The 24,947-nt window shown below is 36.8% G+C and overlaps 1 protein-coding gene across 4 annotated transcripts in view; it reads right to left on the bottom strand.

Moving 5' to 3' along the window:
- Window positions 1–6,381: 6,381 nt before the first annotated feature.
- The window catches only part of LOC149234035 (receptor homology region, transmembrane domain- and RING domain-containing protein 2-like), a 34,082-nt gene continuing 15,516 nt past the window's right edge, over window positions 6,382–24,947 (bottom strand). For 2 of the 4 annotated variants that reach the window (XM_089371724.1, XM_089371725.1), the window contains exons 3-6: window positions 21,342–21,612; window positions 10,661–10,891; window positions 7,297–7,701; window positions 6,382–7,125 (exon numbers count right to left, since the gene is read on the bottom strand). In XM_089371724.1, coding sequence (XP_089227850.1) covers window positions 6,551–7,125; window positions 7,297–7,701; window positions 10,661–10,891; window positions 21,342–21,489 — 1,359 coding nt within the window. In that variant the 5' untranslated portion in view covers window positions 21,490–21,612 and the 3' untranslated portion in view covers window positions 6,382–6,550. The remainder of the gene's footprint in view (window positions 7,126–7,296; window positions 7,702–10,660; window positions 10,892–21,341; window positions 21,613–24,947) is intronic. The other 2 variants (XM_089371727.1, XM_089371726.1) reach the window with 1 other exon arrangement.

Here is a 24,947-nt window from a genome sequence, read left to right as displayed (position 1 = left end):
TGCAATGTGGAGTCTCCACCACGTAGGTTCTCCAGTAGAGTCGTCAGATAGATGATTACAACCAGAAATGTGTCCAGACCTTGTTTATCATCAAAATCTGGAACTGTGTCATTCTCTCAGGGAAGTTGAGCTTCAATCTCTTCTCCCTGGCAACGGCGCCAATTAATGTTATCACCCCAAGAAACTCTCCTAGGTTGTATCTCAGAGATGCTCGGGAATATTACAAACTCAACAAAAAAATGTTGGAAATTGGTGGATGAATGGAAGGAATGATGCATATTCAAGCTAGATAACCACTTCTACTATGCTTAACCCCAGACATGGGTGAACACCCCCAGACTACAAGGCTTTAGACCACCAATTACTCAGTTTGAGGACTAGGTGAATCATGGAGAATACTGACCACACCAGCAGATGCACAGGACCCTGTGATGGCCGGCTACAACCAGTAAAAGGTCTGCAAATCTATTTCCTAATACACAGACAGGATGACAACTCTCTGTCACTAAGTAAACAGAAACCTGCATAACACATTCAATGATACATACTAGACTTCAACACAGAGGTGGGACGACATCCCCTCTAATGCTAAATATCAATAACACATGAAATAATGCATAACAGGCACAGCCTAGAACATAGTAGAAATGTGAAGTGAGCAATCAACAGCAAAAGAAGCTTGTATTAGCTTAAAATGAAGACCATACGCTGCAGGTATCACAGTAGTTACAGTCTCTAGAAGTTGAACCTTACATCAAAACTACAACCATCAACCTCATTACATCTGTGTTCTGGGTATATATAGAGTTTGTTTACAAATATATTCTGTTGTTCTATGCGTGGAGGGGTCATAATTGACCACCAACCAAATTAACTGTCTAAAATGGGCCTCTGCTATGATCTGCTGCTTCAATGAATGAATTTGACATTCTCTGGTACTTTATTGTACTCCTCGAGCAGGTGGAGTGTTGTATGAATAAATTTCCTTAACTGCTGAAGGCGTTTAACTACTTGAGGATTGTCCTTTCTCTCTTGGCCATGCTGCTCTTGAACGCGGTTGTTGGGGAGTAATGGCGTAGGTTACTGGATTATGGCCTCCTTCTTCCTTCGGGAACATGGTACAGGTCGGGGACACGAAGATTGCGTGGCGGATGCATGGGCGGGACGGGAATAAACATCAGCCGTTAGATCAAACAAACGAATGGCGGAGATCTCCCAGTGGGGGTATTGGACAAGAACGGGAGGCGGATAGACGAGGGTCGTTGGATCGTGGGCGGGCAGATCCAACGATGATCGGGGGAGGAAGCTGCGCGGGGTTTAATCGGCGGGGACAGGCGGGACAGCGGTAAATGGTATTCCCCGCACCGCCTTTGGAGCTGCAGCGGTATTCGTACAGACCTGCGCGATCCCATTCATGGTTGACGCGTGGCCGATGGGACAGGCGGAAAACCGCTTTCCCCGCGGGTTAACAAGTGGGCAACTTGCGCGATCGGGAGGTGCGAACACCGTCCGATCGCGATAGGAATTGATCAGACGGTGTGGAGTTAAATACACGTGTTTACAACTGATGTGACAGGGAAGGACTTCGCGGGTAGCGCTTTTTGCGAAGGCGCGCGGTTATATGACAGCGGTTATATGACAATTTAAACTCGGCGCCCGAGAGTTAAACAAAAATGGGATTATGCCAAAATTTGGAGTAAAACAGGGATTGCAGGGGGTTATGGAGTTATAAGGAAAATGAAGGAGAAGAGGAAACAAGCTGCTGCGAGCCCCTTGCAAGCATAACCAACATTGCCCGACCTGTTTTTTATCCATCAAATGTTGAAGAATATAGCAGAGCTAACAGAGCCCAATCTATATTATACTTGATTCATTGTAAAGATTATATTAATAAAAGAATTTATTCCTATTGTGATCTAACTGATAAAAGTAACAATTGAAAAGAAATATTGATTCACCCCCTCTTAGTATTCCCAACAAATTTATGATTTACCCCAAGTTAATGAACTTGTGGCTGTGACTTATTGTCTGATGAATCCTTATTCCTCCTTCGCTTGTTTGATCCATGGTCTAAAGACGTATTACTCTTTCTCCAAATTCAATGTTTTCAGTTTGAGTTGTCTCATGAAGAATGTTAGTGTATATGCTACTAATATTAGAATTATGTTATTATCATTAATACTCTTTATCATCACGGAGTTGATTCAACATTGCGTCAAAGTCTCACTCATGAGGAGGTCGAACAAGTCTTAAATGATTTCCATGTTGGAGAATGTGGCAATCATTTATTTGGGTTTGTCATTGCACAAAAAATTGCATGTCAGATATGTTTGGCTTTTGATCTTTAAAGATTTTATCATGGTAGCCCATCAGTGTCACCCTTGTCAAATCTTATTTTAATGTTCTAATATCTAACTCTATTAACTTCATTCTTATACACCTTATTTTAGGTCATAATTGTAGATTAGCCCAAACTGTCATCTAAAACATAAAGTTCTATAATAATATCATTATTTTTCTCATAATTAATATATACATGTTAGTTATATCAAAACTCTTTCTATTAAATATAAAATGCCAACATTATCTTTTATCTTTTACTTAATATCTTTTATAATCCATGAAATTATTTATATCCTTATAAATAAATAAATCAGTCTATTGCAAACCTTATATAATCTAAAGCAATCATCCAAAAATTTATAAACTTTATTTTATCAGTTATTAAAAAAAAAAAGGCAATTATGTGATGAAGGATATATTATAATAAATGGCCTTTTATAAACTTCCTGGTGGGCATGCTTTATATGAGAGTTCACTTTCAAAAAATAAAGAGATAGCATAATTTCACAAAAGTAATAATGAAAAAACATCCAAACCTATAAATCAAAGTTACATCCATAATTCGAAACCTCCACCACTTGCATATCAAAATTAAATTGTATCGTCTCCAATTTGTGTTTCAAGCAATATATTACAATGAAACTCTATCTCACGATTTATGAGATGTTAACATATGATTTGAACTAATTCATTCAGAGATATATCTTTAGGAAAAAATCTTCATAGTATTATATTAAGTCAATATAAAAAGTACATAAGATACAACAAGTATCAAAAACTAGCCACCTTACCAGCACATGAAATCAAAACCTTGCAGACATGATGTTTAGATCTCCTTTAAAGCCAAAAAATTATACACACGAATATCTCAAAATTTTGGTATGGTCATATAAGAAGATCAATAACTAGCTAATAAAATTAAGATAATTGGATGTGGCATTGTTGAAAGTTTTGGCTAAGGGTTCTTTTTGTTACTGGTTTGCACCAAAATTGGAAAAACATATTAAATCCAAAAGGAATATATTCTAATTGGTAGGGTTTTGTCATATAGGGATTAATTGGAAAAAAAAAATTAATGAATATTTACTACAAAATAATAATAATAATCTTACATGAGAGGCACCTAAAATATATTTTTATTTCTAATAATTTTATTTCAAGTCATTTCAGAAAAATAGTGTTATAACGAGGTTGGAAAATATATTTAGTTCATTTCATTTCCAAATCATTATGTAACTGCTAATAAACTAATTGTCATTTTTATGTGACGTAGGAAGGAGATGGGTTAAAATTTGAAGGCCAAAATATTTTAACTTATATGGAATAAATTATAATAGAATAATAATTTGTTTACTAAATTGCCACAAATTCAAAGTGATGCCAATTAATCTAAATTAGCATTGACCCTAAAGTTGATATTAAAGCAACAATTATAAAAATGAAAAAGTTAACCAACTTTCTGTGAAATAAAAAGGCTTAAAGCCATCAAAGCAAGAGAGTTTTTTTATGCAAGGGTAGGAGAGTACACTCAAAAAAGCCTAGTGGGGCAAATTTTTAGGCAATAAATTGAAGATCAACTCGTAGATCTGTCTCCTACGATGCAAATTCAGTCCATCTTTTCTTATTGTGAATGTAAAAATTTGCTTATGTAAATTCCAAACCATTTATTTCCATTCAATTATACAACTTTGTAAGATCGCAATTTAGTCACTGAAATCATTATTCATATACCGTGATCGTGTATTAATCACTGAAATCATTATTCATATACCGTGATCGTGTATTAATGTTTCCTTGACGCCTTAATCAATGATTAAATTATTACATAGAAATATACAATATTTCCTAGGTATTCTTAACATTTAAGTTTTGACTTATGTGCCTTCTTGCAACTTCTAAATTACTCTGATATACGCTATAACTAATCTGTCATGTTGGATATATTGTCAAAAATTAAATCTGGAAGAGTTTATAATTATTTTGTAAGTTATTAAATTTACATGAAGGATTAATTGTTTTCATGCATACAATGAATTGTTTGGTTTAAATGCAGTATACTTTCCACTATTAAATGTATGTGAGAATACTAATGTTATGACCAGTTATGTTTAATATGTCTTCTTATATGTCTGTGAATACCAACATTGTTGACTTGAGCATATCCTTCTTCTTAACCTACCGTCTATTAACTTTCAGAAATGTGTTATGGAAATGATGATGCTTATTGGGCATTGTTCGATCAGCATGTTTTAATTTAGAGCGTATTTTTTCCACTCTATTATTGACTCGTCACTTTTTTTTATCTTGCATGCCATCATTAAGCTGGCAATCTAACACTTTAAATATTGTTCTAAAGTAATTTCAGGCAATTATCATTTGTGATATGTCAAGGATTACCCCCTCTGGTCCAAGCAGCCAGCCTAGGACCTAAAGCGGGGAAGTTCTGTAAACTTCCATTGGATACCTTGGGCATCGACCCTTAACAAAATCAATCCGGGAAACAACCCCACCATTTGATTACCAATCCAACTTATCATATTAAAACAAAACATATTGATATTAAATACCATTTTGTAAAACATGTTATTGATGTTGTTGTAATAGCTCTTAAAAAAAGCCCATAATCAAGAAAATGTACAAACATGTCTACAAAATCATTATTGTCAGAGAAGTTGCGTGGTGTTTAACTTCTCTAACTTACGAAAGATATGATGAATGCGCATGGGCAAAGTATGAGGTAAGTTGTTATCAAAGTGGAGATTGTTGAAATCACGACGGTTAATAAAAAATCGTATTGTAGAAACTAAATTCACTTCAAGTAAATGTTGGTAGTTTGTATTAAAATACGAGAGTTCATATAACAGTGCCAAGTTAGACATATCTATGCAACCTAAAGGGTGGAATGTAATGTGGTTGTAAGCTTAATTGTGATCTTATTCTATGCAACCTAAGGGGTGGAATATAATGTGGTTGTAAGCTTAATTGTGATCTTATTTCTTGAAGAATAAGTGTTAAACATTTCCCTGCATATTTCCTTACATATTGTTAATGTTTTATCACGTAAATATTTTCCTTGTCCAAGTGTTTCTATGTTATCTTATTTCATTTTTCTCTGCAATTAATATCTAATTGAGACTCTAAAATACCAACAAACATTAATAATGTCAGACTTGAGAGTATTCGTACTGCAGCAGCGGCCACAGCAAGCATTTGGAGAGCAGATTTGGCACCAGAACAGTCATTTGGCAAGTTTGAAAGGTAACAACCTTAAAAATCTACTTTTCATGCATAAAAATGTCCTTGACATTTGGAGAGGGGGCTTGGCATTGGCAACACTCATTTGGCAAATTTGGAATCGAATGTCTTGAGAAATATTTTCTTTAACGCAAAACACTCTTTTTTTATGATTAAAAAAATTAAATCTAAAACTTTATTTACTCAAGAATCTAAGCTTTTATTAGAAATTCAACCATTTATTAGTCAATAATTATAACATTTAATTCTTGTTTTTATTTATGTATGTTGTTATGAATGATTAATCCAAATCTCAAATATGAATAATATGATATGAATAAAACAGTGTAAATCTTTAATTATGTTTCTTGAAAGAAATTCTTCATGTTTTTTGAACAAGTTAAACAAAGATTTATTTTAAAGAAATTCTCCTTGTTTCAAGATACAAGTTGGAGTGTCGACTTTCCAAGTCTTCTGTTGTGTCCAATTGAGCCACAATTCGTGTACCTTTGAAAATTAACGATCTGGAAATTATTTTTTAATTTTTTAATTACAAAGCGCTCTGGAGAATCTCTGTACTTTTCTAATTATCTGATATAAAAGATGCTCTAGCAGAATATCCAATCAACTGTTCTAACTTCACCGATAATGTACAATTCTCCTAGGAAGCAACCTATATTACAAGCCTTGCCCTATACATAACACTAATTTCACAATTTAACCAGCAGCATAGCCAACCTCACTTTTAAGCCATAAGTTACAAATAGTTTTTGCAAGGACCATGAACACAACGCAATTGAGATATAAATTTGAAAACAAAATTTTATATAGCTATATTACATGAGCGGCCTTCGAGAATAATAGGAAGTTCAGATGTCCTCTTAGTGTCCCACCAGGAAAAAGACTAGTTAGCACAGATCACTTTTCAGAGCTCAGTGCACAAACGAGATCACCTATGCTAATGCCCATATGGTTATACATAACACTCCTGATAACCTGGTAAGGAGTGTGTTGAATTGAAAGGAGACATTACTGCCAATGACCCGCCACAGGATTGAATGTATGGTGGAAGAGGGAATGAAGCATCGAATTGCGGAGATGCATTATAACAGTCTGGCCCAAGATCTACAAGTGATGTCATATGTGGAGACGAAGAGAGAGAATTTCGGGATGAAAACAGTGAAGACTGACTACCCATGGACAATAGAGAAGTATGTGCAATGTTAGCAGAGTTTCTACTCAGAAGCGACGAAACACTACAAGGATCTAATGTTCGCGGCATGTACAATGAGACATTCAAAGAATAATGAGAACATGCTGATTCGGCACGAGGCAGCAATGAACTTGGAGATGCATGCACAGATGGAGATCCTATAAAGGATGACTGTGCCGATGGAATAGGAGAAGACAATAAAGAAGTTGCAGACAAAAGTGGGGTGCTTTCTGTCGCTGGAGGCTCTCCATTTATAATCCTTGCATCACGTTTGCATACAGGGCAAAAAGTCCGCCACATTGTGAGCCAAGAATCTATACAAAAGACATGAAATCCTGCCAAGAAAAGAACCAACCAATATCATCATAATTATAGGAAAAATGGTTGCTGCACTTTAAGCGGAAGATCTTTGTTAAAAAGGGCATTTCCAGAAACAAACAAAATAACTAACTGCACAGCCATCACTATCAAAAAGGCGCCAAAGGGCTTGTGTAGAAACAACATACTATGGCAGCAAGGAAGGACACGTAATTTTTCTCCAGCTGTATAGTCTTCAAGACATATAGCACAGGTTTCTGATGTACAGTTGTTGCCAATAACAGAATTGAATATCAGGCTTGGTAATGCTTTCACTTGCCGAAAACTCATACCATTTAACTCGTCAAGACGCGGTAGTCCTTGTCTAACTCGTTGGAGCCGATACTTATGTACAAAGACGCACATTGCAAACACAGCAGCCATGGCAACCAGTGAGGCAAAAGAAATTACCATTGCTGACCATGATGTGTTCTTGAGGGAAGGAATAATCCAACATTCCATACTTGAATCTCCAGCATATTTTAAAAGGACATGACCTGCTGCCTTAGAGACAAACACTGCATATATTGCAATTCCATTGGAATCTCCAGTCACTGCATAACAATGCAATTATAAATGCATACAAGTTAAGCACATTAGACTGCCTCGACTCTTGAAAGCATCAATACCATAAAAATTTCTCAAACCTGTGCATGTTGCCTTTACAAATAAAGATGCAAAGCTATTATGTCTGCTTGTATGTTGCAGAAGAATAAATAAGTATAAGGAATCCAGAATGCATCTCTAAGCTACGATGTCTTGCAGAATATAGAGCATGAAAAGAAAATAAAAAAGCAAGTTTGATTGTGGAAATGATTCCTCCAATAATGTCCTTGAATAACCTTTCAAGAAATAGAAAAGTAAGTAGTAGACATCATGTATGGAAAACGAATATATTTAAACCTATAGCATTGAGAAGTCAATAACAAGAATAGTAAACGGCTTTAGTACGAAAAAAAAGCACTACAATTAACCATAGTAGTCAAATTAACTGGCTATTCCAGACCATTTTGGGCAAATTCTGGTCTAGCTCAGACCAAGAACCAATTTTGGACCAGTTAACCAAACTAGCTGATTCAGCACCCAAGCTGACCTATAGTGCTTCAAAAAAATAAATGAAAACCTGTAAAAGAGCAATCCCTACCCTCTCTTTGTCTCACACTCTCCTCATTGAACATTTGGGAGCATTTGAAGATTTCAGAACCATAGCAAAGACAGTTGACTCAGAGCAAGAATGGGCCTGTCTGTGGGCTGGTTTTGGTGAAATATGATCTACAAACTTGAACATCATTTGAGACCGGAATCTTGTGCCCATTTCAAGGTATGTAAACATAAATTCAAACCTTACTGTCTCTGTATAAATTTGTTGATTTATTTTTTAGCAAATAAAGGTAGTTTTCAATTTACATCACAGTATGTAGTTTTATACAGTAGATACCAAAAAAAACGTACATCATCAGCTAGGCTCAAATAGCATGTGCTCTGTTACCATTCAAATCCACACCAAAGGATCCAAAGTCCAAAGTCAAAAGAGAGTTGACTCGGAGCAAGAATGGGCCTGTCTGTGGGCTGGTTTCAGTGAAATATTATCTACAAACTTGAAGGTGATTTGAGACTGGAATCTTGTGTCAATTTGAAGGTATGTGAAAATTAATTCAAACCTTATTGTTTCCATAAATTTGTTGATTTATTTTTTAGCAAGTAAAGGTAGTTTTTAATTTACATCACAGTATATAGTTTTATACAGCAGATAACAAAAAAAAGTACACCGTCAACTAGGCTCAAACAGAATGTGCTCTGTTACCATTCAAATCCACACCAAAGGAGCCAAAGTCCAAAGTCACTAAGTGTGGACCTCAAGGCAATTTGGAGGGGTCACCTCAATGACCCACTCCCACACTTTGTTCAGCACATCATCAACAAAGGGGGCTTCCCTAAACTACTAAATCTTTGAAAAGGAAAGAGATTTGAAAAAATTGGAGTACTTAGCATTAATCTGGCTTCTTGTAAAGCAATGGTTACCAGATTTTATGTGAGCTGGTAGAACCTATGGGTATGTGATTGTTGAGTCTCTTAGTTCTAGGGGGTTCTGCACATAGGAGTGAAAGGCTGTTACGTATAACCAGATTTGACTACTCAATGAAAAGTCTGAAAATGTGCAAGATATTCAAGCAAGGGAACAGATTTATACTTCCAAAGAGTTAGCTATAATATGAAGATTTTTATATGCTCATATAAATAGAAAAGGCAAGGGTTTTTCATCATATATGTTCATCCACTCACCTGTATTCACTATTGTGATGAGGCATGGCCTTCATAAGAGTGTGCATTAGCCTCTCTCCCTCTCTCTCTCTCAAGTCTCTAGGGTTTCTTGGTCTGCTTGGGTATCTTGGAGGTCAAGGGTTAGGGCTTATCCCTTGGAAATTGGAGTTTATGGTTTTGTGATTAATCACTAGCGTGGAATTGCGAAGAAGAGGAGAAGATGTCTTGCCTTGGAGGATATGTTGGAATGATTCTTTCATATTGGATTTTCTTGGATTCCTAGCATTTAGTTGATTTGTCATAGCTAAGGCTTGGAGAGCTAGGGGGATTTGTGCTAGGCTCTAGCCTTGAAAGAAAGCTATGATATGCCCATGTACTTCATCTTGAGCATATGAATGAAGTTTCCAACTGTCCAAAACTTGTGCAATCTCCAGGCTTGATTTTGCATTGTTATTTACACCTATATATGTATTTCTGATTTGCCATAGCTAGAAGGACAAATGTTAAGTGATTTGATATCTAAGTGAAGAAAACAAAGGGCTCATTTTCCTGCTTGTCATAATGCTGATGTACTCTTATTATTGCCGTAAAACAGTATTTTTAGATCTGGTTATTGGCTGATAAGTTGCCCTAAAACGGATGAAACTTATACCTCTTTCCTTGGAAAACTAGGAAGTTTGGGCTGTTTGGAAGTGAAACACTGTACTCTTTCCACTGCTACTTTGTACCTTGTTTTACAGCAGACCTAACACCAAAACTTCACATGGCTAAAATCCAAGAAACCTTCTAAGATGCAGGCAAAATCTCTGTTTTCCCTTGAATCTGTATTCTGAGAAATTTCCACAGAAATGCATTTTTTTGGAGATTTTTTGTTGGAAAAGGAAGGAAAAAGAGGAGTTTACAATTTTTTTTTCTAAAGAAAGCAAGCTCCTACATTATAAGATGCATATATGTCCCATGCGCCACAGCAAATTCAACTTAGAGACCATTATTATTTTTTCATTCACCATCAGAAACTATTCATCCTATTCTTAGGAAAACAATTTATTCTTTGCAATTCCTAATATTTCCTTGAATGTAAGACACTTTGGGGATCAACATTTGCCATTGAAAAAATGCTAATGAAAAAACAACGTTTTCAAGCCTACAAATTGTATTAGATAGCTTGACAGATATTTGCCAGTAAAAGACTAAGGGCAAAATTAACTAATATCAATTGTGAAAAAAAATGGCTTCTGTCTGATAACTTACTTGTAACCAAGTCACGGCTATCTTCATTATTGTAGATAATAGCTGCCTTGAAGCCAGCATCTTGTGCAATTTGAACTTTTGTCTCAAAGCTGCAATTACCTCTTTGAATCAATACAAATGGCGAGTTTGCACCTTCTCCTGACACATCTTTGTTTGAAAGCTGTGAACATGCATCAGATGGTTCTGCTACTTGGAGTATCCCACAGATTCCTGATCCTTTCATTGCTAGAACTGATAAAAAATTATCAAAGTTATTAGAACTTGTGCAATAACACGCTGAAAAAATGCACCAGATAAATGAAGCTATAATTGCAACTAAAGAATGAAATTTCATTCCATCGGAAAGCAAATGTGAGCCATATAACTCAAAAGACTTTGATAGGGTGCATGTGTGCCCACTGCCAATGAAATAACATGGAGCATGTCATTAACAGATTCCGTCAAACCTTCAAAACATTCATAAACTTCCCTCAATTTTGATATGTAAATAACTGAAAACATCAGGAAAGTAAATAAATATATTTAAACAAATTTGAAAATTTATTCAGTTTAAAATTTCTCTCTAAAAAATGTAATAATATTTCCCTTTTTTGAAGTGTAACGATTGATTGAATAAAATAGAAAACTTGAAAGGGGACTTGCAGGGGAAAATGGGAGCAGTGAAATCATGAACATTGGCATTGGCAAGGAAAAGATATAATAATATATAACTAAAAAAACCAATTTATTCTCAACTGTTTGGCCTAAAAAACAATGCTACAGATCTGCCCACTAAAACAATATAATCGTGAATGAGGAATAGTGATACTGTGTTTCACTCTCTAATGACCACCCTAAGCAAAATTTACCTTGCCCATTCAAAGTTTTCCCTGCAACTTAACCAAATGGTGGATGTCCCACATCGAAAGGCGTTTTCCAACCAACACACGGGCTCTGCCCAGGTTCGAAACTTGGTTTACCTGTCTAGTGAGGCTTGTGGGCAGTTGCGCTAGGTTCAGGAGTATAATGGCAGTCCCACTGACTCAATCTCACGTCTCCTCGGTGACAGGCAGATATACCAATTCTCCTGATAAACTACAAGAATAGAAAAAAAATAAAAAGTTTTCCATGCAGCTTGAAATCTAAAAGTTGTTCTCAGTATAATGTAGATTTTGAACTGCTTTCAATTTCCTTTTCTTAAATGCCCCAACCATTTGATTCAAGACAGTATCATCACATAGCATGTACTTTTACAAAATACACCATATGGTATAATAGTAATAGTTTTTTTCAATGAAGTATAATAGTAATAGTTACAGAAGAAAAAGAAAAAGCATGAGGGCATATACAATCAGCATATTCTATTCCTCAGACCTACTAATGCCAAAATAAAATCAGAATAAGTTGTAGCATGTAATTCCTTGGCATTCAGCAGAGCATTTAGCCAACAATTGCATGCATACCCCTTCCCTCCTACTACAATAAAAAGACTTTAGTGAACCGATCTCATTGGCAGAAACAGGTTTGCACCTTATCTTCCAGAGGGTGAGCAGTGAAAAAACTTTCAAGCAGCTCTAAATCCCTGTAAAGGCTGAAACCACAATATACCTAGAGGTACCAAAGACTGCAGCTCTCCAATGTATTTTATCCAGAAAGTAAACTGAGTGCTGATCCTAAATGTGCTGCCAACAGCCCCTAGCAAATAGGCAGTCCCAAAAATGTGCTTCACTGTCTCCAGCTTAACACAATCTACACCAAGTCCATCAAGCAACTCAATCTTAGCCAGGTAAGCCTCAGATGGCAATCCTTGATAAAAAGCTAGCCACGAAAATGCCTGCAGCTTATAGGATCAGACACTATAAAGCCTATGAATCCAACTATCCTCAAGAACAGAAGAAGCCCATTGAGCATTAGCAACAGGTGCCTACACAGGCTCCTAGTGGAAAAAGGAGTATCCTTCCAGGAATCATACTACGAATCTGTTTGCCTAATACTCACCCCCAATCTCTTCAGCAAGGACACCACAAACCAATATTCAGCTTGAATAAGTCCTTGGGGGGAGCAGCCCAATAACATCGTCGATGACAATCCTGTCAGAAGAAAGGAAGGACTTCTAATAGGCTAAATCCCTCCAATCTTTCCAAGATCAAGCCTCCAAAGTACCAAAGATCTCCAAGATAAAAATGTTTTCTACTCAGCTTGTGTGCTTGGAATCTCAAGAGTTTAATAATGCTGGTTCTAATGATTCCAACTTCGAATTGGGTACCAGACAAGATCTCACCCTGACTGACTCCCCATGTAGTTCCCCTTAACCCTTCTTGAAACAAATTTTCAGGCCTTCGAAATGATTTTGCATATAATGAAGTATGAACCCCTAAATCCAAAACAAGTGAGGCATCAAGATTATATCACATAGTGCAAAAGAACCTCACACTTGAGCACATGCTGAGCTCAAGTAAGTTGTGTCATAAGAAGCCTCACCGAGGCCCAAACCCTTCGAGACATCTCTACACCTAGAAAGTAACTAGAATACACCCCTGTATAGCAACATCAATACAACCCAAAAATCCCTCCTCCTTGCTGGAGTTTTAGTATTTCAAAAAGTGCATGGCAAGTGCCATTAATGTCAGTGCCAAGCAGAGGAGACCTGGTTGCACACAGAGGAAGCTTGTGTGATAGATGTGCAAGTCTGCACTGCAGCAAGGCAACCCTCCTCTAGCAAAGTTTGGTACAGTAGAGCAGTTCCATACAACCACCACTAAGCAACTATCTATTGCAGTAACAAAGGCACAAGAGCATTTAGGGACAACAAAGAGATAGAGGGTGCATGCATGCCTTAAGCATGCATCCTCAATTTAGGTCCAGTTTAGATGACTTTTATTTTTAGAAATTCAGATCTATTTATGGTTTTTGTATAGTGAGAACTTGCATGCATTAAATTTCCAATTTAAGTTTGCCTGCATCAATTAGGTAAGACGCATGCAGCTTAGCTCAGTTTAGTGAAGTGCATGCAGCCCACTAGTTAAAGCACAAATCTCAAGGAGGATGCATGCTTGCATGCCCCATATCATCTCCAATTGAGGTATTTTTGTGCAAGTGTCCAGATTCATTGTACCTACTTTTCTTCTCAATCTATAAATGAAAAGGCAGAGAAACAAGTTTATTCATTCAGTTTTCAACTTTTCATTTCGGCAGTTGGCATTTTTCCTGTAACAAATTTTCATCTTCAGAGGAAATGAAAAGCAATAATAGGATTTGACTATCCACTTATTGTGTTTCAGTTACATATTTATTAAAATGTGCGTTTGTAGATTCTAGCATTAATCACAAAGTACAGTTTTTATTAGCTTTAATTTTCCCGTTGTTTAGTTTCCTATAGAAATTCTTTTAAATTGCAGAATCTTCTACCATGGTATGAGAAAATTTAACATGGTGTCTAAGCTCAGTTTTTGAAATCTTCCAGATTCTATGGATGGAAAGACAAGCTGTCTGGGTAGAGAGTTATCAGAGGGTTTCAGTGGGCAGCATGTCCAAGCTTCAATGAGTGGAGCAGTTTTGTGACAATGGTCAGCACGTAAACCTAAGTATGGTTGTAGGGTGCAAAACCCTAGGTGATCCACTAGGTGGATACTGAAGCTGGTTCAGTGGAGTTGCAATCTATGATGTGGGAGAGCACAAACACCCCACCCCCCACGTAAACCACTAAAGCACTTCACTCTTAGAGGGAGCATTCAAGAAGCATTCTTCGTGAATGCTCCCTTCAAGGAGTGTATCTTGGGAGCTCGCTCCCTCAATAAAAATCTTGCTCCTTGCCAATTTAGGGAGCGCTCAAGGAGGAGCATTTAAAATGCTCCTTGAGTGTTGAGAAATCTAGGGGGCAACAAGTGTAGGTGATTTCTCTTACTTTGATAATTGTTTGTGATGTATTTTTACTTTACTTGATTAACTTCTTCTTTCCTTTATTATTATTACTATTCTCTATCATCAAACAGCTACCAAATCATAAAGAACAATGAGATGATAGGACACAAGAAATAGGCAATCAGCCAGGGCCAAAACCTCTCCAACTGAGAGGAAAACCCACCAAAAACCTTCTCTTCTTATAGAACTTGACGAATTCCAAGACCTGTGACCCTTGACCAAGATCTCCAAGACCAAGTCATCCTTCCTTCTTGATGAGTTTTCCAAACTCCGACCTTCCAGCGACTTCAACCCCAGCAACAATTTTTGCAACTTCAACCTAACAGCTTCAGTAACTTCGACCTAGCAGCTTCACAGCTTCAACCTTGAAGCAGCTTCAGCAGCTTCGACCTAGCAGCTTCAGCAGCTTCGACCTAGCAGCTTCACAGCTTCGATCTTATAGCTTCACAACTTTGACCTTGCAACTTCACCCAAATGAAAGAGAGAGAGAGAGAGGCCCAAAAACTTTGATCTTGATCTTCTTCTTCTTCGTCGTCCTTTTTTAGCTTCTACCTTGAGGAGATCAAACTTGCTCAAGTGAGTGTGCAAATGAGGTTGAATTCCTTCTTATTTATAGACTTGAAAGGGGGGTACGAATTGCTATCTTGAAGCTGACTTGTCCCTTCATGTAGGTCGACTTGATCTTTGTGCCATGACGAGGTCTTGGAGGGTCTTTTAACTCTATTTTGACTCAATAAAATTTTCTTTACAATATGTAACATGTTAGAAAATGTAACTAGGTTCGGTCTTCATTAATGTATTTGAGTCATCATGTAATGTACTTGTCAAAAGAATAAAAAAAAGAATTTTTATTATTGTAACAATGACTTATTAAAGCATGGGTTTCATGCTTGGGTAATCATTATATTAGTCAAAGTCCCCATTATGGACTCCTAGGATTAATATTGAGTTTATAGTCATTGTACATTCCAAGAGGCCCTTCTTAGACTTTTGAATCATGTAAAAAGGTTTTGTATCGAGTCCAATATAATTTATGTATCCTCTACACCAAGTCGGCCTAGAAGAAGATCAAGTCGACCTAAGGACACTAACATTGTTGCCTTCGAGACAAAGTATTATAGGGACAAAGCACCAAGATCATTTTTGCGTGGAGACTGCTATACTCATCGAGGAATAACATTGTGACCTCATCCGAGACTCTGAGCTGCCTGCATCCTTCTGAGATTTTCACACAAACCCGAGTTCTGTATCACTCTCGATTGCGTATACCTGTTGTAGGAGACAGGTCGAAGACTTGCCTCCCTTTACCCGAGACCTAGTTTATCTGCCCTTTAACCCATACTTGCTTGATCTTTAGATCAATCAAATTTGACATAACTGATCTGAAGCTAGCCAATTTCTTCATGAGTGAGATGATCTTCTTTACACCCTTTGTTGAACTTGCTCCAATACCATGTTGAGAAATGGAGGGCAATTAAAGCTATTCGATTTCTCTTAACTGTGATAACTGCTTGTGATATTATTTCTTTAAATTTTGCTCTTTATGTTTACATGAATTATTATCATCAACCAGCTATCAAAACAAGAAGATCAAATTGCACAAGTACACAAGATATTGGCACCATGCCAAGGCAAAAACCTCTCTAAATCTTGAGAGGAAAAACCCTTGAACTCTTTCTTATAGAATCTTTATTGATGAATTCCAAGACCCTTAACAAAAGATACAATGTAGCCTTCAACATCAAGATGACAAACCTACCGAGATGTACCCAATCACTGAACCTTCTTCTGCAACTTCACACTAAATAGTAAGTTTGCACCAAGGTGATGACAGTAAGCAAAATAATGTCGAGAACAACTCCTTCTAGCTTCCTTGCACCTTCGCTTTCCAAGTATATTAGTCACACATGAGATAGCTCCTTGACTTGAGCTTGATCCACTATATTAGATGTCGAAATAGTGATTGTTCAAGAACAACGAGATCATGACTGTCTCCTTCTGATCATGGGCACTCGTGCGAGAAGAATTAAGGCTCTTCTAGCCCTTCCACCACTTCGATCTCCTTGATAATGGATCCTCCCTTCAGACTGTAGCTTGATCGAACTTGTAACCCAATCAATAGTCAATATGCATGGATGCCCTAGCTCGGATCTGATCTCCGCACGTGTGAACAGACTTGAAGATATTCTCGGTTGAGGGAACAGACTTCCTCATTGCTTGCGGCTGCCACTCCTTCGTCTCCTTCTCTTCGTCCTTGAAGCGTGAATGAGAGTGAGTGAATTGCTCTCTAAGGGAGTGCCATCGTTGCCTATTTATAGGCTTGCTCATCCATCCATAAGACAACTTGATCCTCTCTATTAGGCCGACGGCCTGACATCATGAAATGCTTACAAGCGGATTCCTTTCTTTAATTTCGGTGGGTACATTTCGGTGGTTTTCATTAATGATCTGGAAGGACTCTTTTGACCAACATTGAATTTAGGACTCTAAATAAACCTTCCTTGAGCATGAAACCCATTCTCAAGTAATTATACAAAAAAAGATCTTGATACAAAAAATACATTGTTACAATATTTTACATGATGAAGACCGAACCTAGTTACACTATTTTCAACAGAAACAAGAATTGGAAGAAAGTAAAGTCTAGAAGGAAGGTCAAGATAAGAAGAAGGTAAAGTCTAGGCCAAAGGTTTGAAGCTAAAAAAGGTCGAAGTGGAAGAGGAATCGAGAAAAGGAAAGGAACGAAAGGTTGATTGCCATTGTCAAAGGATCTCATCAAGAGAACTTGTGTCTTGGTCTTGGAGTGGCAAATAGGTCAACGGTCGTGGTCTTGGTATTCGTCAATTGGAATCTCTATAAGAAGAATTTGTGCGGGTTTTCCTCCCAAAGAGAGAGGTTTTGGCCCTCGCTGATAGCCTATATTTTGTGTCTCTTGTCTCTTTATGGTTTATGCATTGGTAGCTGTTCGATGAAGAATAACACTAATAACCAAAGTAAAAGAAGATCCTAATCTAAAGAAGTAAAAATCACTTACAAGCAATTACTAATAGAAGAGAAATCACTTGATCTCTATGCCCTAGATTTCTCAACAATAACATCATTCTTATTCATACATTTAACATATATTCATGTATCCTCAATGGAGATCTACATATTCCAAGTATTCTGGAGTGTTTGACTTAAAAATGAGCTTTGTTCGTTCCACTGCATATCAACGTAACTTGAAGAAGCATCATGGAAATAATAACATAATGAAGCAAGTAGAAATATAAGAGCAAGAATATCAAGAAGTTACCATACACAAGGAGAAGAACACCTCAAATGTAACCCCAAAGTCTTTTGTATTAATTTCCAAAGAGTGTACAATCCAGGAGAGTATCCTTGAGCACAATAGCTTGTATTCCAGATTACAATATGAGAGCCCAATGGGTCTCTTTATACAAATTTGGGAGGAAATCCCAATAAAAAATGGATCAACAAGTGGAAAAAATGATAATCCCAAAGCTGGTCAAACTCCTCCAAGTATAAACAAGACTGGCTATATAAACTGTCAAGTGGCAGCATAAATCTCTTAGACAGGGCAGCGTATCAGTTTGAATGGCACAAGTGTACAACTGTGTGGGAATGAAGGGAAACATATCCCACAATTTACTATTGAAAAGTGCCACCAAACAAATCTATTAACTGTTGAATGATCCCCTGTTTTAGGCCTGCATATATAGTGAAAAATCTGTCAGCGTTGATGCTTGAGGACTGATGTGTAACTGTGCGTATGGGCTGCCAGACATGCTATGCATATCTTCTTGTGATTGGTTGTTATTGGAATATGGGGAGACAAGCATAAGTTAGTGGGAGACAAGAACTGTCCCATGTGGCAGTGTTGTCCCCACTCATCCTTTAACAATTCCGTGGAACACTTTGAGACTGATTTCAACTGCTCCTTTGATCAACTTTGACCTAGCACAAAGGATTCTTGATGATTGCACCGCTGGACTCAACATGCCCCCAAGCTAGCCTTGACACTACATGATTCAGAGCCAGATGAGGATGGTCTTCCATGCGATGATTAGGGAGGGCTTGTTGCACCTGATGGAGCCATAATGCTGGAAGAGGAGGCCTTGTGTTGACCATTGGAGACCCATGGAGATGGCGTCGTGACATCCCAAATTGGATTTGGGACCCCTAAGGCTGCTTTGAGGTAGATTTAAGGGACACTCCTCAAATGAGGGATGATCTTGGCACCCAGACACATTTTCAGCCTTCGTCTCACCATGAAATGACATTTGGAGCCCAAAAAGGGCATGACATCAACATTTTGAGGCTTATGGCTAACATGTGTGGGTCATTTATGGCATAATTTTGCATTAAGCTAGTGGGTTTGCTTGTAACCCAAGGATTATTTGTCAAACTTGTTTTAGGGGCCTCTTAAGCTAATATTAGGTTAGGTAGACCTCATATAAATAGAGGTCACCTCACATCTCATTCTCATCATCACTTGTGGACTACTTCAACCTACTTAGAGGATTTCGCCCTAGTTATGGTAGCCTTTTATTCTTGTGGAGATGTGATCTTTATGGATAAGTTTTCTATTGGAGGCTAGCTCTTGTTGTGGGGATAATGAAGAGGATTTGTTCATGCATATCTTTATATTTATTGTTGACTATCTTTTATTGGTTATTGCATGCAATCATTTTTGCTAGGGTTTCTATGTTCTTGTTAAATCTTTCTATGGAATGTTGGTAAAATATTGTAACTAAAGAATGTTGGACATCCCTTGAGGACCTCCTAGTGAGCTTTCCTCTTGATTTTATCCCCTCATAAAGTGACAACTAGGGTTTTTTATCCCCTTATTCCCTTCTAGGGTTTGATATCTCCATACTAGGTTTCCCTTAGACTCCACCACCCATGAAACAGGCACTGGCTCCCACATAGGTGATCAAACCTTCTCAGATTCTCTCTCCTTCTTCTCACATTTTCAAACCTTCAAGGCAAGCTGCTAGGCTAGGGCATAGGGCTGAATTCAACTAAGGGGAGGGTGTTGGCTTGTTATGAGGATTTTCACATGGATTGAGTCTAGTTGCATCAAAATCTAGCCTTCTCCACTGTTAACTCTCCCTCTTTAGGGCAAACGTCACAAGCCCTAGGTAATTTTGCCCTAGGAAACCCTAAACTAGCACCAAAGCTTTAACTTAGGGCGTGTTGAAGGCTTGTGGCTCCTTTTGTTGATCATATCAATTTTTTCACAAGCCTTTTCTTGGTCTTATGTTCCTTTGTAAGTCATTACCATTGCTTATTCCTTAAAGAGCACAATATATCTCTTGAATAGCACGTTATTCCTTGCCTTATTGGATTGTACCTTGTTCTTAGTTTGAGTGCCCTTCTTGAGCTTATCCCATCTGTCACCTTTGAACCTCTGCCTTAAAATACCTATTAGGTGACCTATACTGGGAAGCCTCCCTTGTGGTGAAAATCCACTAAAGATCATGAGGTGGTGTGTTGTAGTGACAGTGGGCCTCCACCTCAGTGTTGTCCCTTGGTCTAGTTCTTGTCTTGTGAGGCCTCTCACAAGACCTACTAGGTTTTGAGACAACAGAGGCTATTTGCTGAATTTTGATGCTAATTTTATGATATCAAAGCTTGTTCATGAGGCCAAGGGGAGTGATTGATCAACCACATTGGAATTAAGTAGAAGTGAAAATCCATCTCTCTAGTTTCTTTAATATTTCATTAATGGAAATAACCTGATTTGCATTTAACATCTTAAATAGATGGTGTGTTAGTTTATTTGCTTAGCAAAATTCACACTTGAATCAAGCTTGAAGGTGGATCTCTTAGTGGCCCCTTCCTTCATAAATTTCTGTATTTAGTTTCCAGCCATTTAAGGACTGCTATTGCATGTATTTTGCAATTTGGTTTTCCCCTAAAATATTGTTTAAAGTTTAAATACCCCACTAAGTTTTCTCTATTGACCTCATTTCCCCAATCTGGAATCTGGGCACTTGTCCTCTCTTTCAAGCACCTCAAAATATAACAAATACATCATTTTATTTCTGTTTTGCAAATCCTGAAATTAAAGCTGAGATAAATAGAAATCGGATCTGTTAAAAGTCTTGAAACCCCTCATTTCATCACCTTTCAGACTTAATTTTCTATATTGTAAAATTGACAACCAGATTTACCCAAAGTCGCAGATCTCATTTCCATTCCCTATGTGCTTTGCTTGACTTAGTTTGCTCAGGGAAGCCCCCTCCTGCCGGAGGAGAGCCCACTTAAAGAGAAGGGAAGCACTACCAAGGTGACAGCGGGCAGTCTGAGTTGCCCTTAGTATCTCACTTGGTGATTGGTACTTTTACACCTCAAGTGACAACTTAGGAGGTAACAGGGAGCATTCATTTGGATGTTCCCATGAATATATGGAACAAATTCTGCCATTGTTATTATTTCAGTAAGTTTTTCATATCCAGCTTTTATTTGAATGTCATTTGAGAAATATGTAAATGCTGACAGATAGAAAACAGTATCTAGTTAGAATAACATTATCATGTTTAGATCTGAAATAAGGAATTCAGCAATTAAGCAAATAGCAGAAAAAAACTTAGCTATTCAATGCAAGAGAAAGCCAAAAAAACAAAGAAAGAAATGTAAATCCAGAAATAATTAAGCACTCTTTTATACCTAACTGCAACGCTGCAAATTTTAGAATTATCTAGACAAATTTGGAAGCAAAATCAACTTGGCATGAACCCAAACTATAAAAGAGCATCGATAAGTGGAATCTTACCAAAGCTTGCCTCTTTGTCATCAAACGAAAAGGACATGTTGTTCCCGATCAAGATAACATTTGCACATGACATCTTTGGAAGAATGACAAGAAGAGCGCACAAAAAGCCCAAACCAACTAGGGCCTTCCTAGTACTTCTTTGTGCCATATTAAGATGAATTGGCCCAGTTTATAATATGAATATTCTTATCTAACAACAATCATACATCCACCAAGCTGAATATTTGAATATGAAGTCCCAAGTGGGTTAAAACTCGATGACCATTATAGTCTGTCACACAGCAAACATAAGAAAGTTAGCAAGACTAGATTGTGGCCAGAAAATGACATGACAACCAGATTGAATATTCAAAAATTTAAGTGAAACAAGAAAGTTTTCCTAAAAGTATTGCCTAACTATATTAGATATTGTAATGATAATTTCATTAATGTATTGATTAATAATATAATAAAGTGGAAATAAATCATCTGTAATAAATAACATTTATGTTATATGTAATTAAGAAATTAAGTGAGCAGTTCCTAATGGGAATACTGGAACCTACTAGATATATATACAAACCACTTTATGTAATCATACACACATTTCATATAATACATGTCTTTCATTTACACTCTCGTTTGTCTCCCATATTCTCCATAGCATAGTTTAATTTAACATGGTATTAGAGCCTTGGTGATTGTGGCCCGGTGCATTTTCAAAGACAGTGTCAAGACGAAGTTTGGAACGGCCACAAGCTTTGGAGAGCACAATTGGAGAGAGACATATGTATGGCTCAGTAATTTAGAATGGTACATCGGTTTGTTCAAGATTTGTAATAAATCATCTGTAATACATGGCATATGATATGTGATAAATCATATGTAATAAATGGCATTTATGTTATATGTAATTAAGAAATTAAGTGAGCAGTTCCTAATGGGAATAATGGAACCTACTAGATATATATACAAACCACTTTATGTAATCATACACACATTTCGTATAATACATGTCTTTCATTCACACTCTTGTTTGTCTCCCGTATTCTCCATAGCATAGTTTAATTTAACATGGTATTAGAGCCTTGGTGATTGTGTCCAGCTGCATTTCAAAGACAGTGTCAAGACGAAGTTTGGAACAGGCACAAGCTTTGGAGAGAGCAATTGGAGAGAGACATATGTATGGCTCAGTAATATCCCATATTCTCCACAGCATAGTTTAATTTAACAAGGTATTAAAGCCTTGGTGATTGTGGCCCGGTGCATTTTCAAAGACAGTGTCAAGACGAAATTTGGAACAGGCACAAGCTTTGGAGAGAGACATATGTATATGGCTCAGGAATTAAGAATGGTACATTGGTTTGTTCAAAAATTGTACAGGTTATTCAGCAATATGAAGTCCATTAAACAGCAAATTTTAAAATCGTGTAGACTACCTATAAAGGTAAGAAGGAAGAAGAAATCAGATTAAGTGTGATCCATTCAGAAATTTGTACAGTGAGTTGCAATCAATAAGTACAAGCAACAGTTTTCCCAATTAAAGTGCATGGATGACAATTTGAATATGTACTGACGACAGTGTAATTAATATCCAGAAAATTCAGGATTTGTACAATTGTTGACAAGTGATTTCTTCTGTACGAAGAGACGCTTTTCAAATCAAAAAGTACAATGACTGAATGAAATCAACGGTGGCTCAATTTCAAATCATACAGCTGAAGAATTAAAGCCGTAGAATTGATCAAATTTGGCAACTCATTAAAAGCAATCAATTAACAGTGTGCAGCTCATAAACTAATCTTGTATGACAGCAATTGTGACACTAAATTCATACAGCTGTTCAAATTATTGTACACCTGTGTATGGACGAAACAGAAATTGGAAACAATAAATTGTATAGCAACATACAATGAACTTGAAGATGATGCATGTACAAACAAAAGGTACAGCAATCTTTTAAAGATATTTGAGATAAAATATGAAGAAAAAAAAAAAAAATTATTTATATATATATATATATATATTTTATTGCCATATAAATTTGATATTTTAAAGAGTGATAAGTTATAAGCCGTTTTTTTAAAGTTATAAAGTAATGGCCAATATTAATAACTTCATTATGTCTGAGTCTCATAAATTAGATGATAAAAAATTTCCTACTTGGAAACACAAAAAATGGAGCAAATTTTGTCCCTACCTTGATCTTTGAAAAATTGTTACATTAACAATACCAATACCAAATCCCATTACTAACAACTATAAAAAGAATAGAAAAAATGTATCTTACCTTTGCTTTGGAAGATGATATTCTTCCTCATCCATGGTTACCATTGCAATTGAGATTTAAAGAATTTGTATGAAACTATGAATTTTATTGTTGAGAAACAAATCAACTAATTTGAATATGGTAGCATCAAATTCTATTACAAATCATGTTCAGAAGTTACGGGAACTAGAAAACAAATTATCAGCGATTGGCTCAAACAATAAAGAAAAAGAATTCATCACCATTTTGTTTAATAGCCTATGTAATGAGTATCAACATTTTGTAACATCATTTTATATCTATTCTCAAAATGAAACTCCCTTATTTGAAGAAGTTGTAGACTTAGAGTACTATGGAGAGCAAACATACAGGAAGAGTAATCTTGCACCAAGTCAGTGAACTGCGCAGTCGGGTCAACCAACCAAAGTAGTAAAACAGTTGTAACTGCTTTGTGACTAAATCATGAGTATAAATATGCGCATCCATGCAACAAAAACCAGTTGGCTTTTAGCTGTTGTTGTGGTATAATAATAAAGTGTGTATCGTTGGTCTCCCCATTACTTTGTGTTCTCTTCCTTCTCCTCTCTATGTGTGTGCTTGTATATTAATATATTATTGTATACTGCTATGTGTAAAAGACTGTTGATAACACCTCACGATTCCCTCAATTACAACATCGATTCCATTGCCAGGACCTGAACCTGAGTCTCTGGGTTGAAAGCTGAGTACCCTAACCAACATTTTTGTAATAAGATTTTTTATAATTTTTAATTATAAGTCCACATTTCCCTCCTTCTCAAGACGAGCAAGGATTTGAGGTGGGGGAAGATGTTGGAAGGGCTAGTTTACTCTGTCGACTAGACCCAATAGTCAACTAGAATGAAAGAACAGTCAATTTTCCAGCCAAATATGTAAGTCGATCAACAAGGTAGTCAGGTCAACCAACCAAAGTATTTATACAATTGTAACTACTTGCTAATTGGATCATAAGTATGAATATGTGCATCCATGTAATAGAGAACAGTTGGCTTATTAATTGTTGCTGTGGTACAATAACAAAGTGCTTATCGTCAGTCTCTCTATTAATGTGTGCTCTCTTCCTTCTCCTCTCTATCTGTTGTTGATTTGGAGTAGCATCGGATGTGCTCTAGCCACGAAATTTTGTGGAGAGGTTGGGGCACATGAGATCTCCAATACCCAACAAGGGTTTGGGCAGATTCTAAACAGATCAGGGGATATTAAAATAATTAATATTTTTAATGGAGTCCCTAAGTCTAAACTTAGGGAAAATAAAATATTAATGTGTATTAATATGAATCTGTGTTATAATGGTCCAAAAGACATGGATCAAGCCAGAT

This window comes from Pinus tabuliformis, chromosome 8 (genome assembly GCF_031772625.1).
Source record: "Pinus tabuliformis cultivar Carrire ecotype Pingquan chromosome 8, CPIR1, whole genome shotgun sequence".
NCBI classification, from domain to species: Eukaryota; Viridiplantae; Streptophyta; class Pinopsida; order Pinales; family Pinaceae; genus Pinus; species Pinus tabuliformis.
Note: the sequence above shows the minus strand (reverse complement) of the source record. Positions and strands in the feature narration are given on the sequence as shown.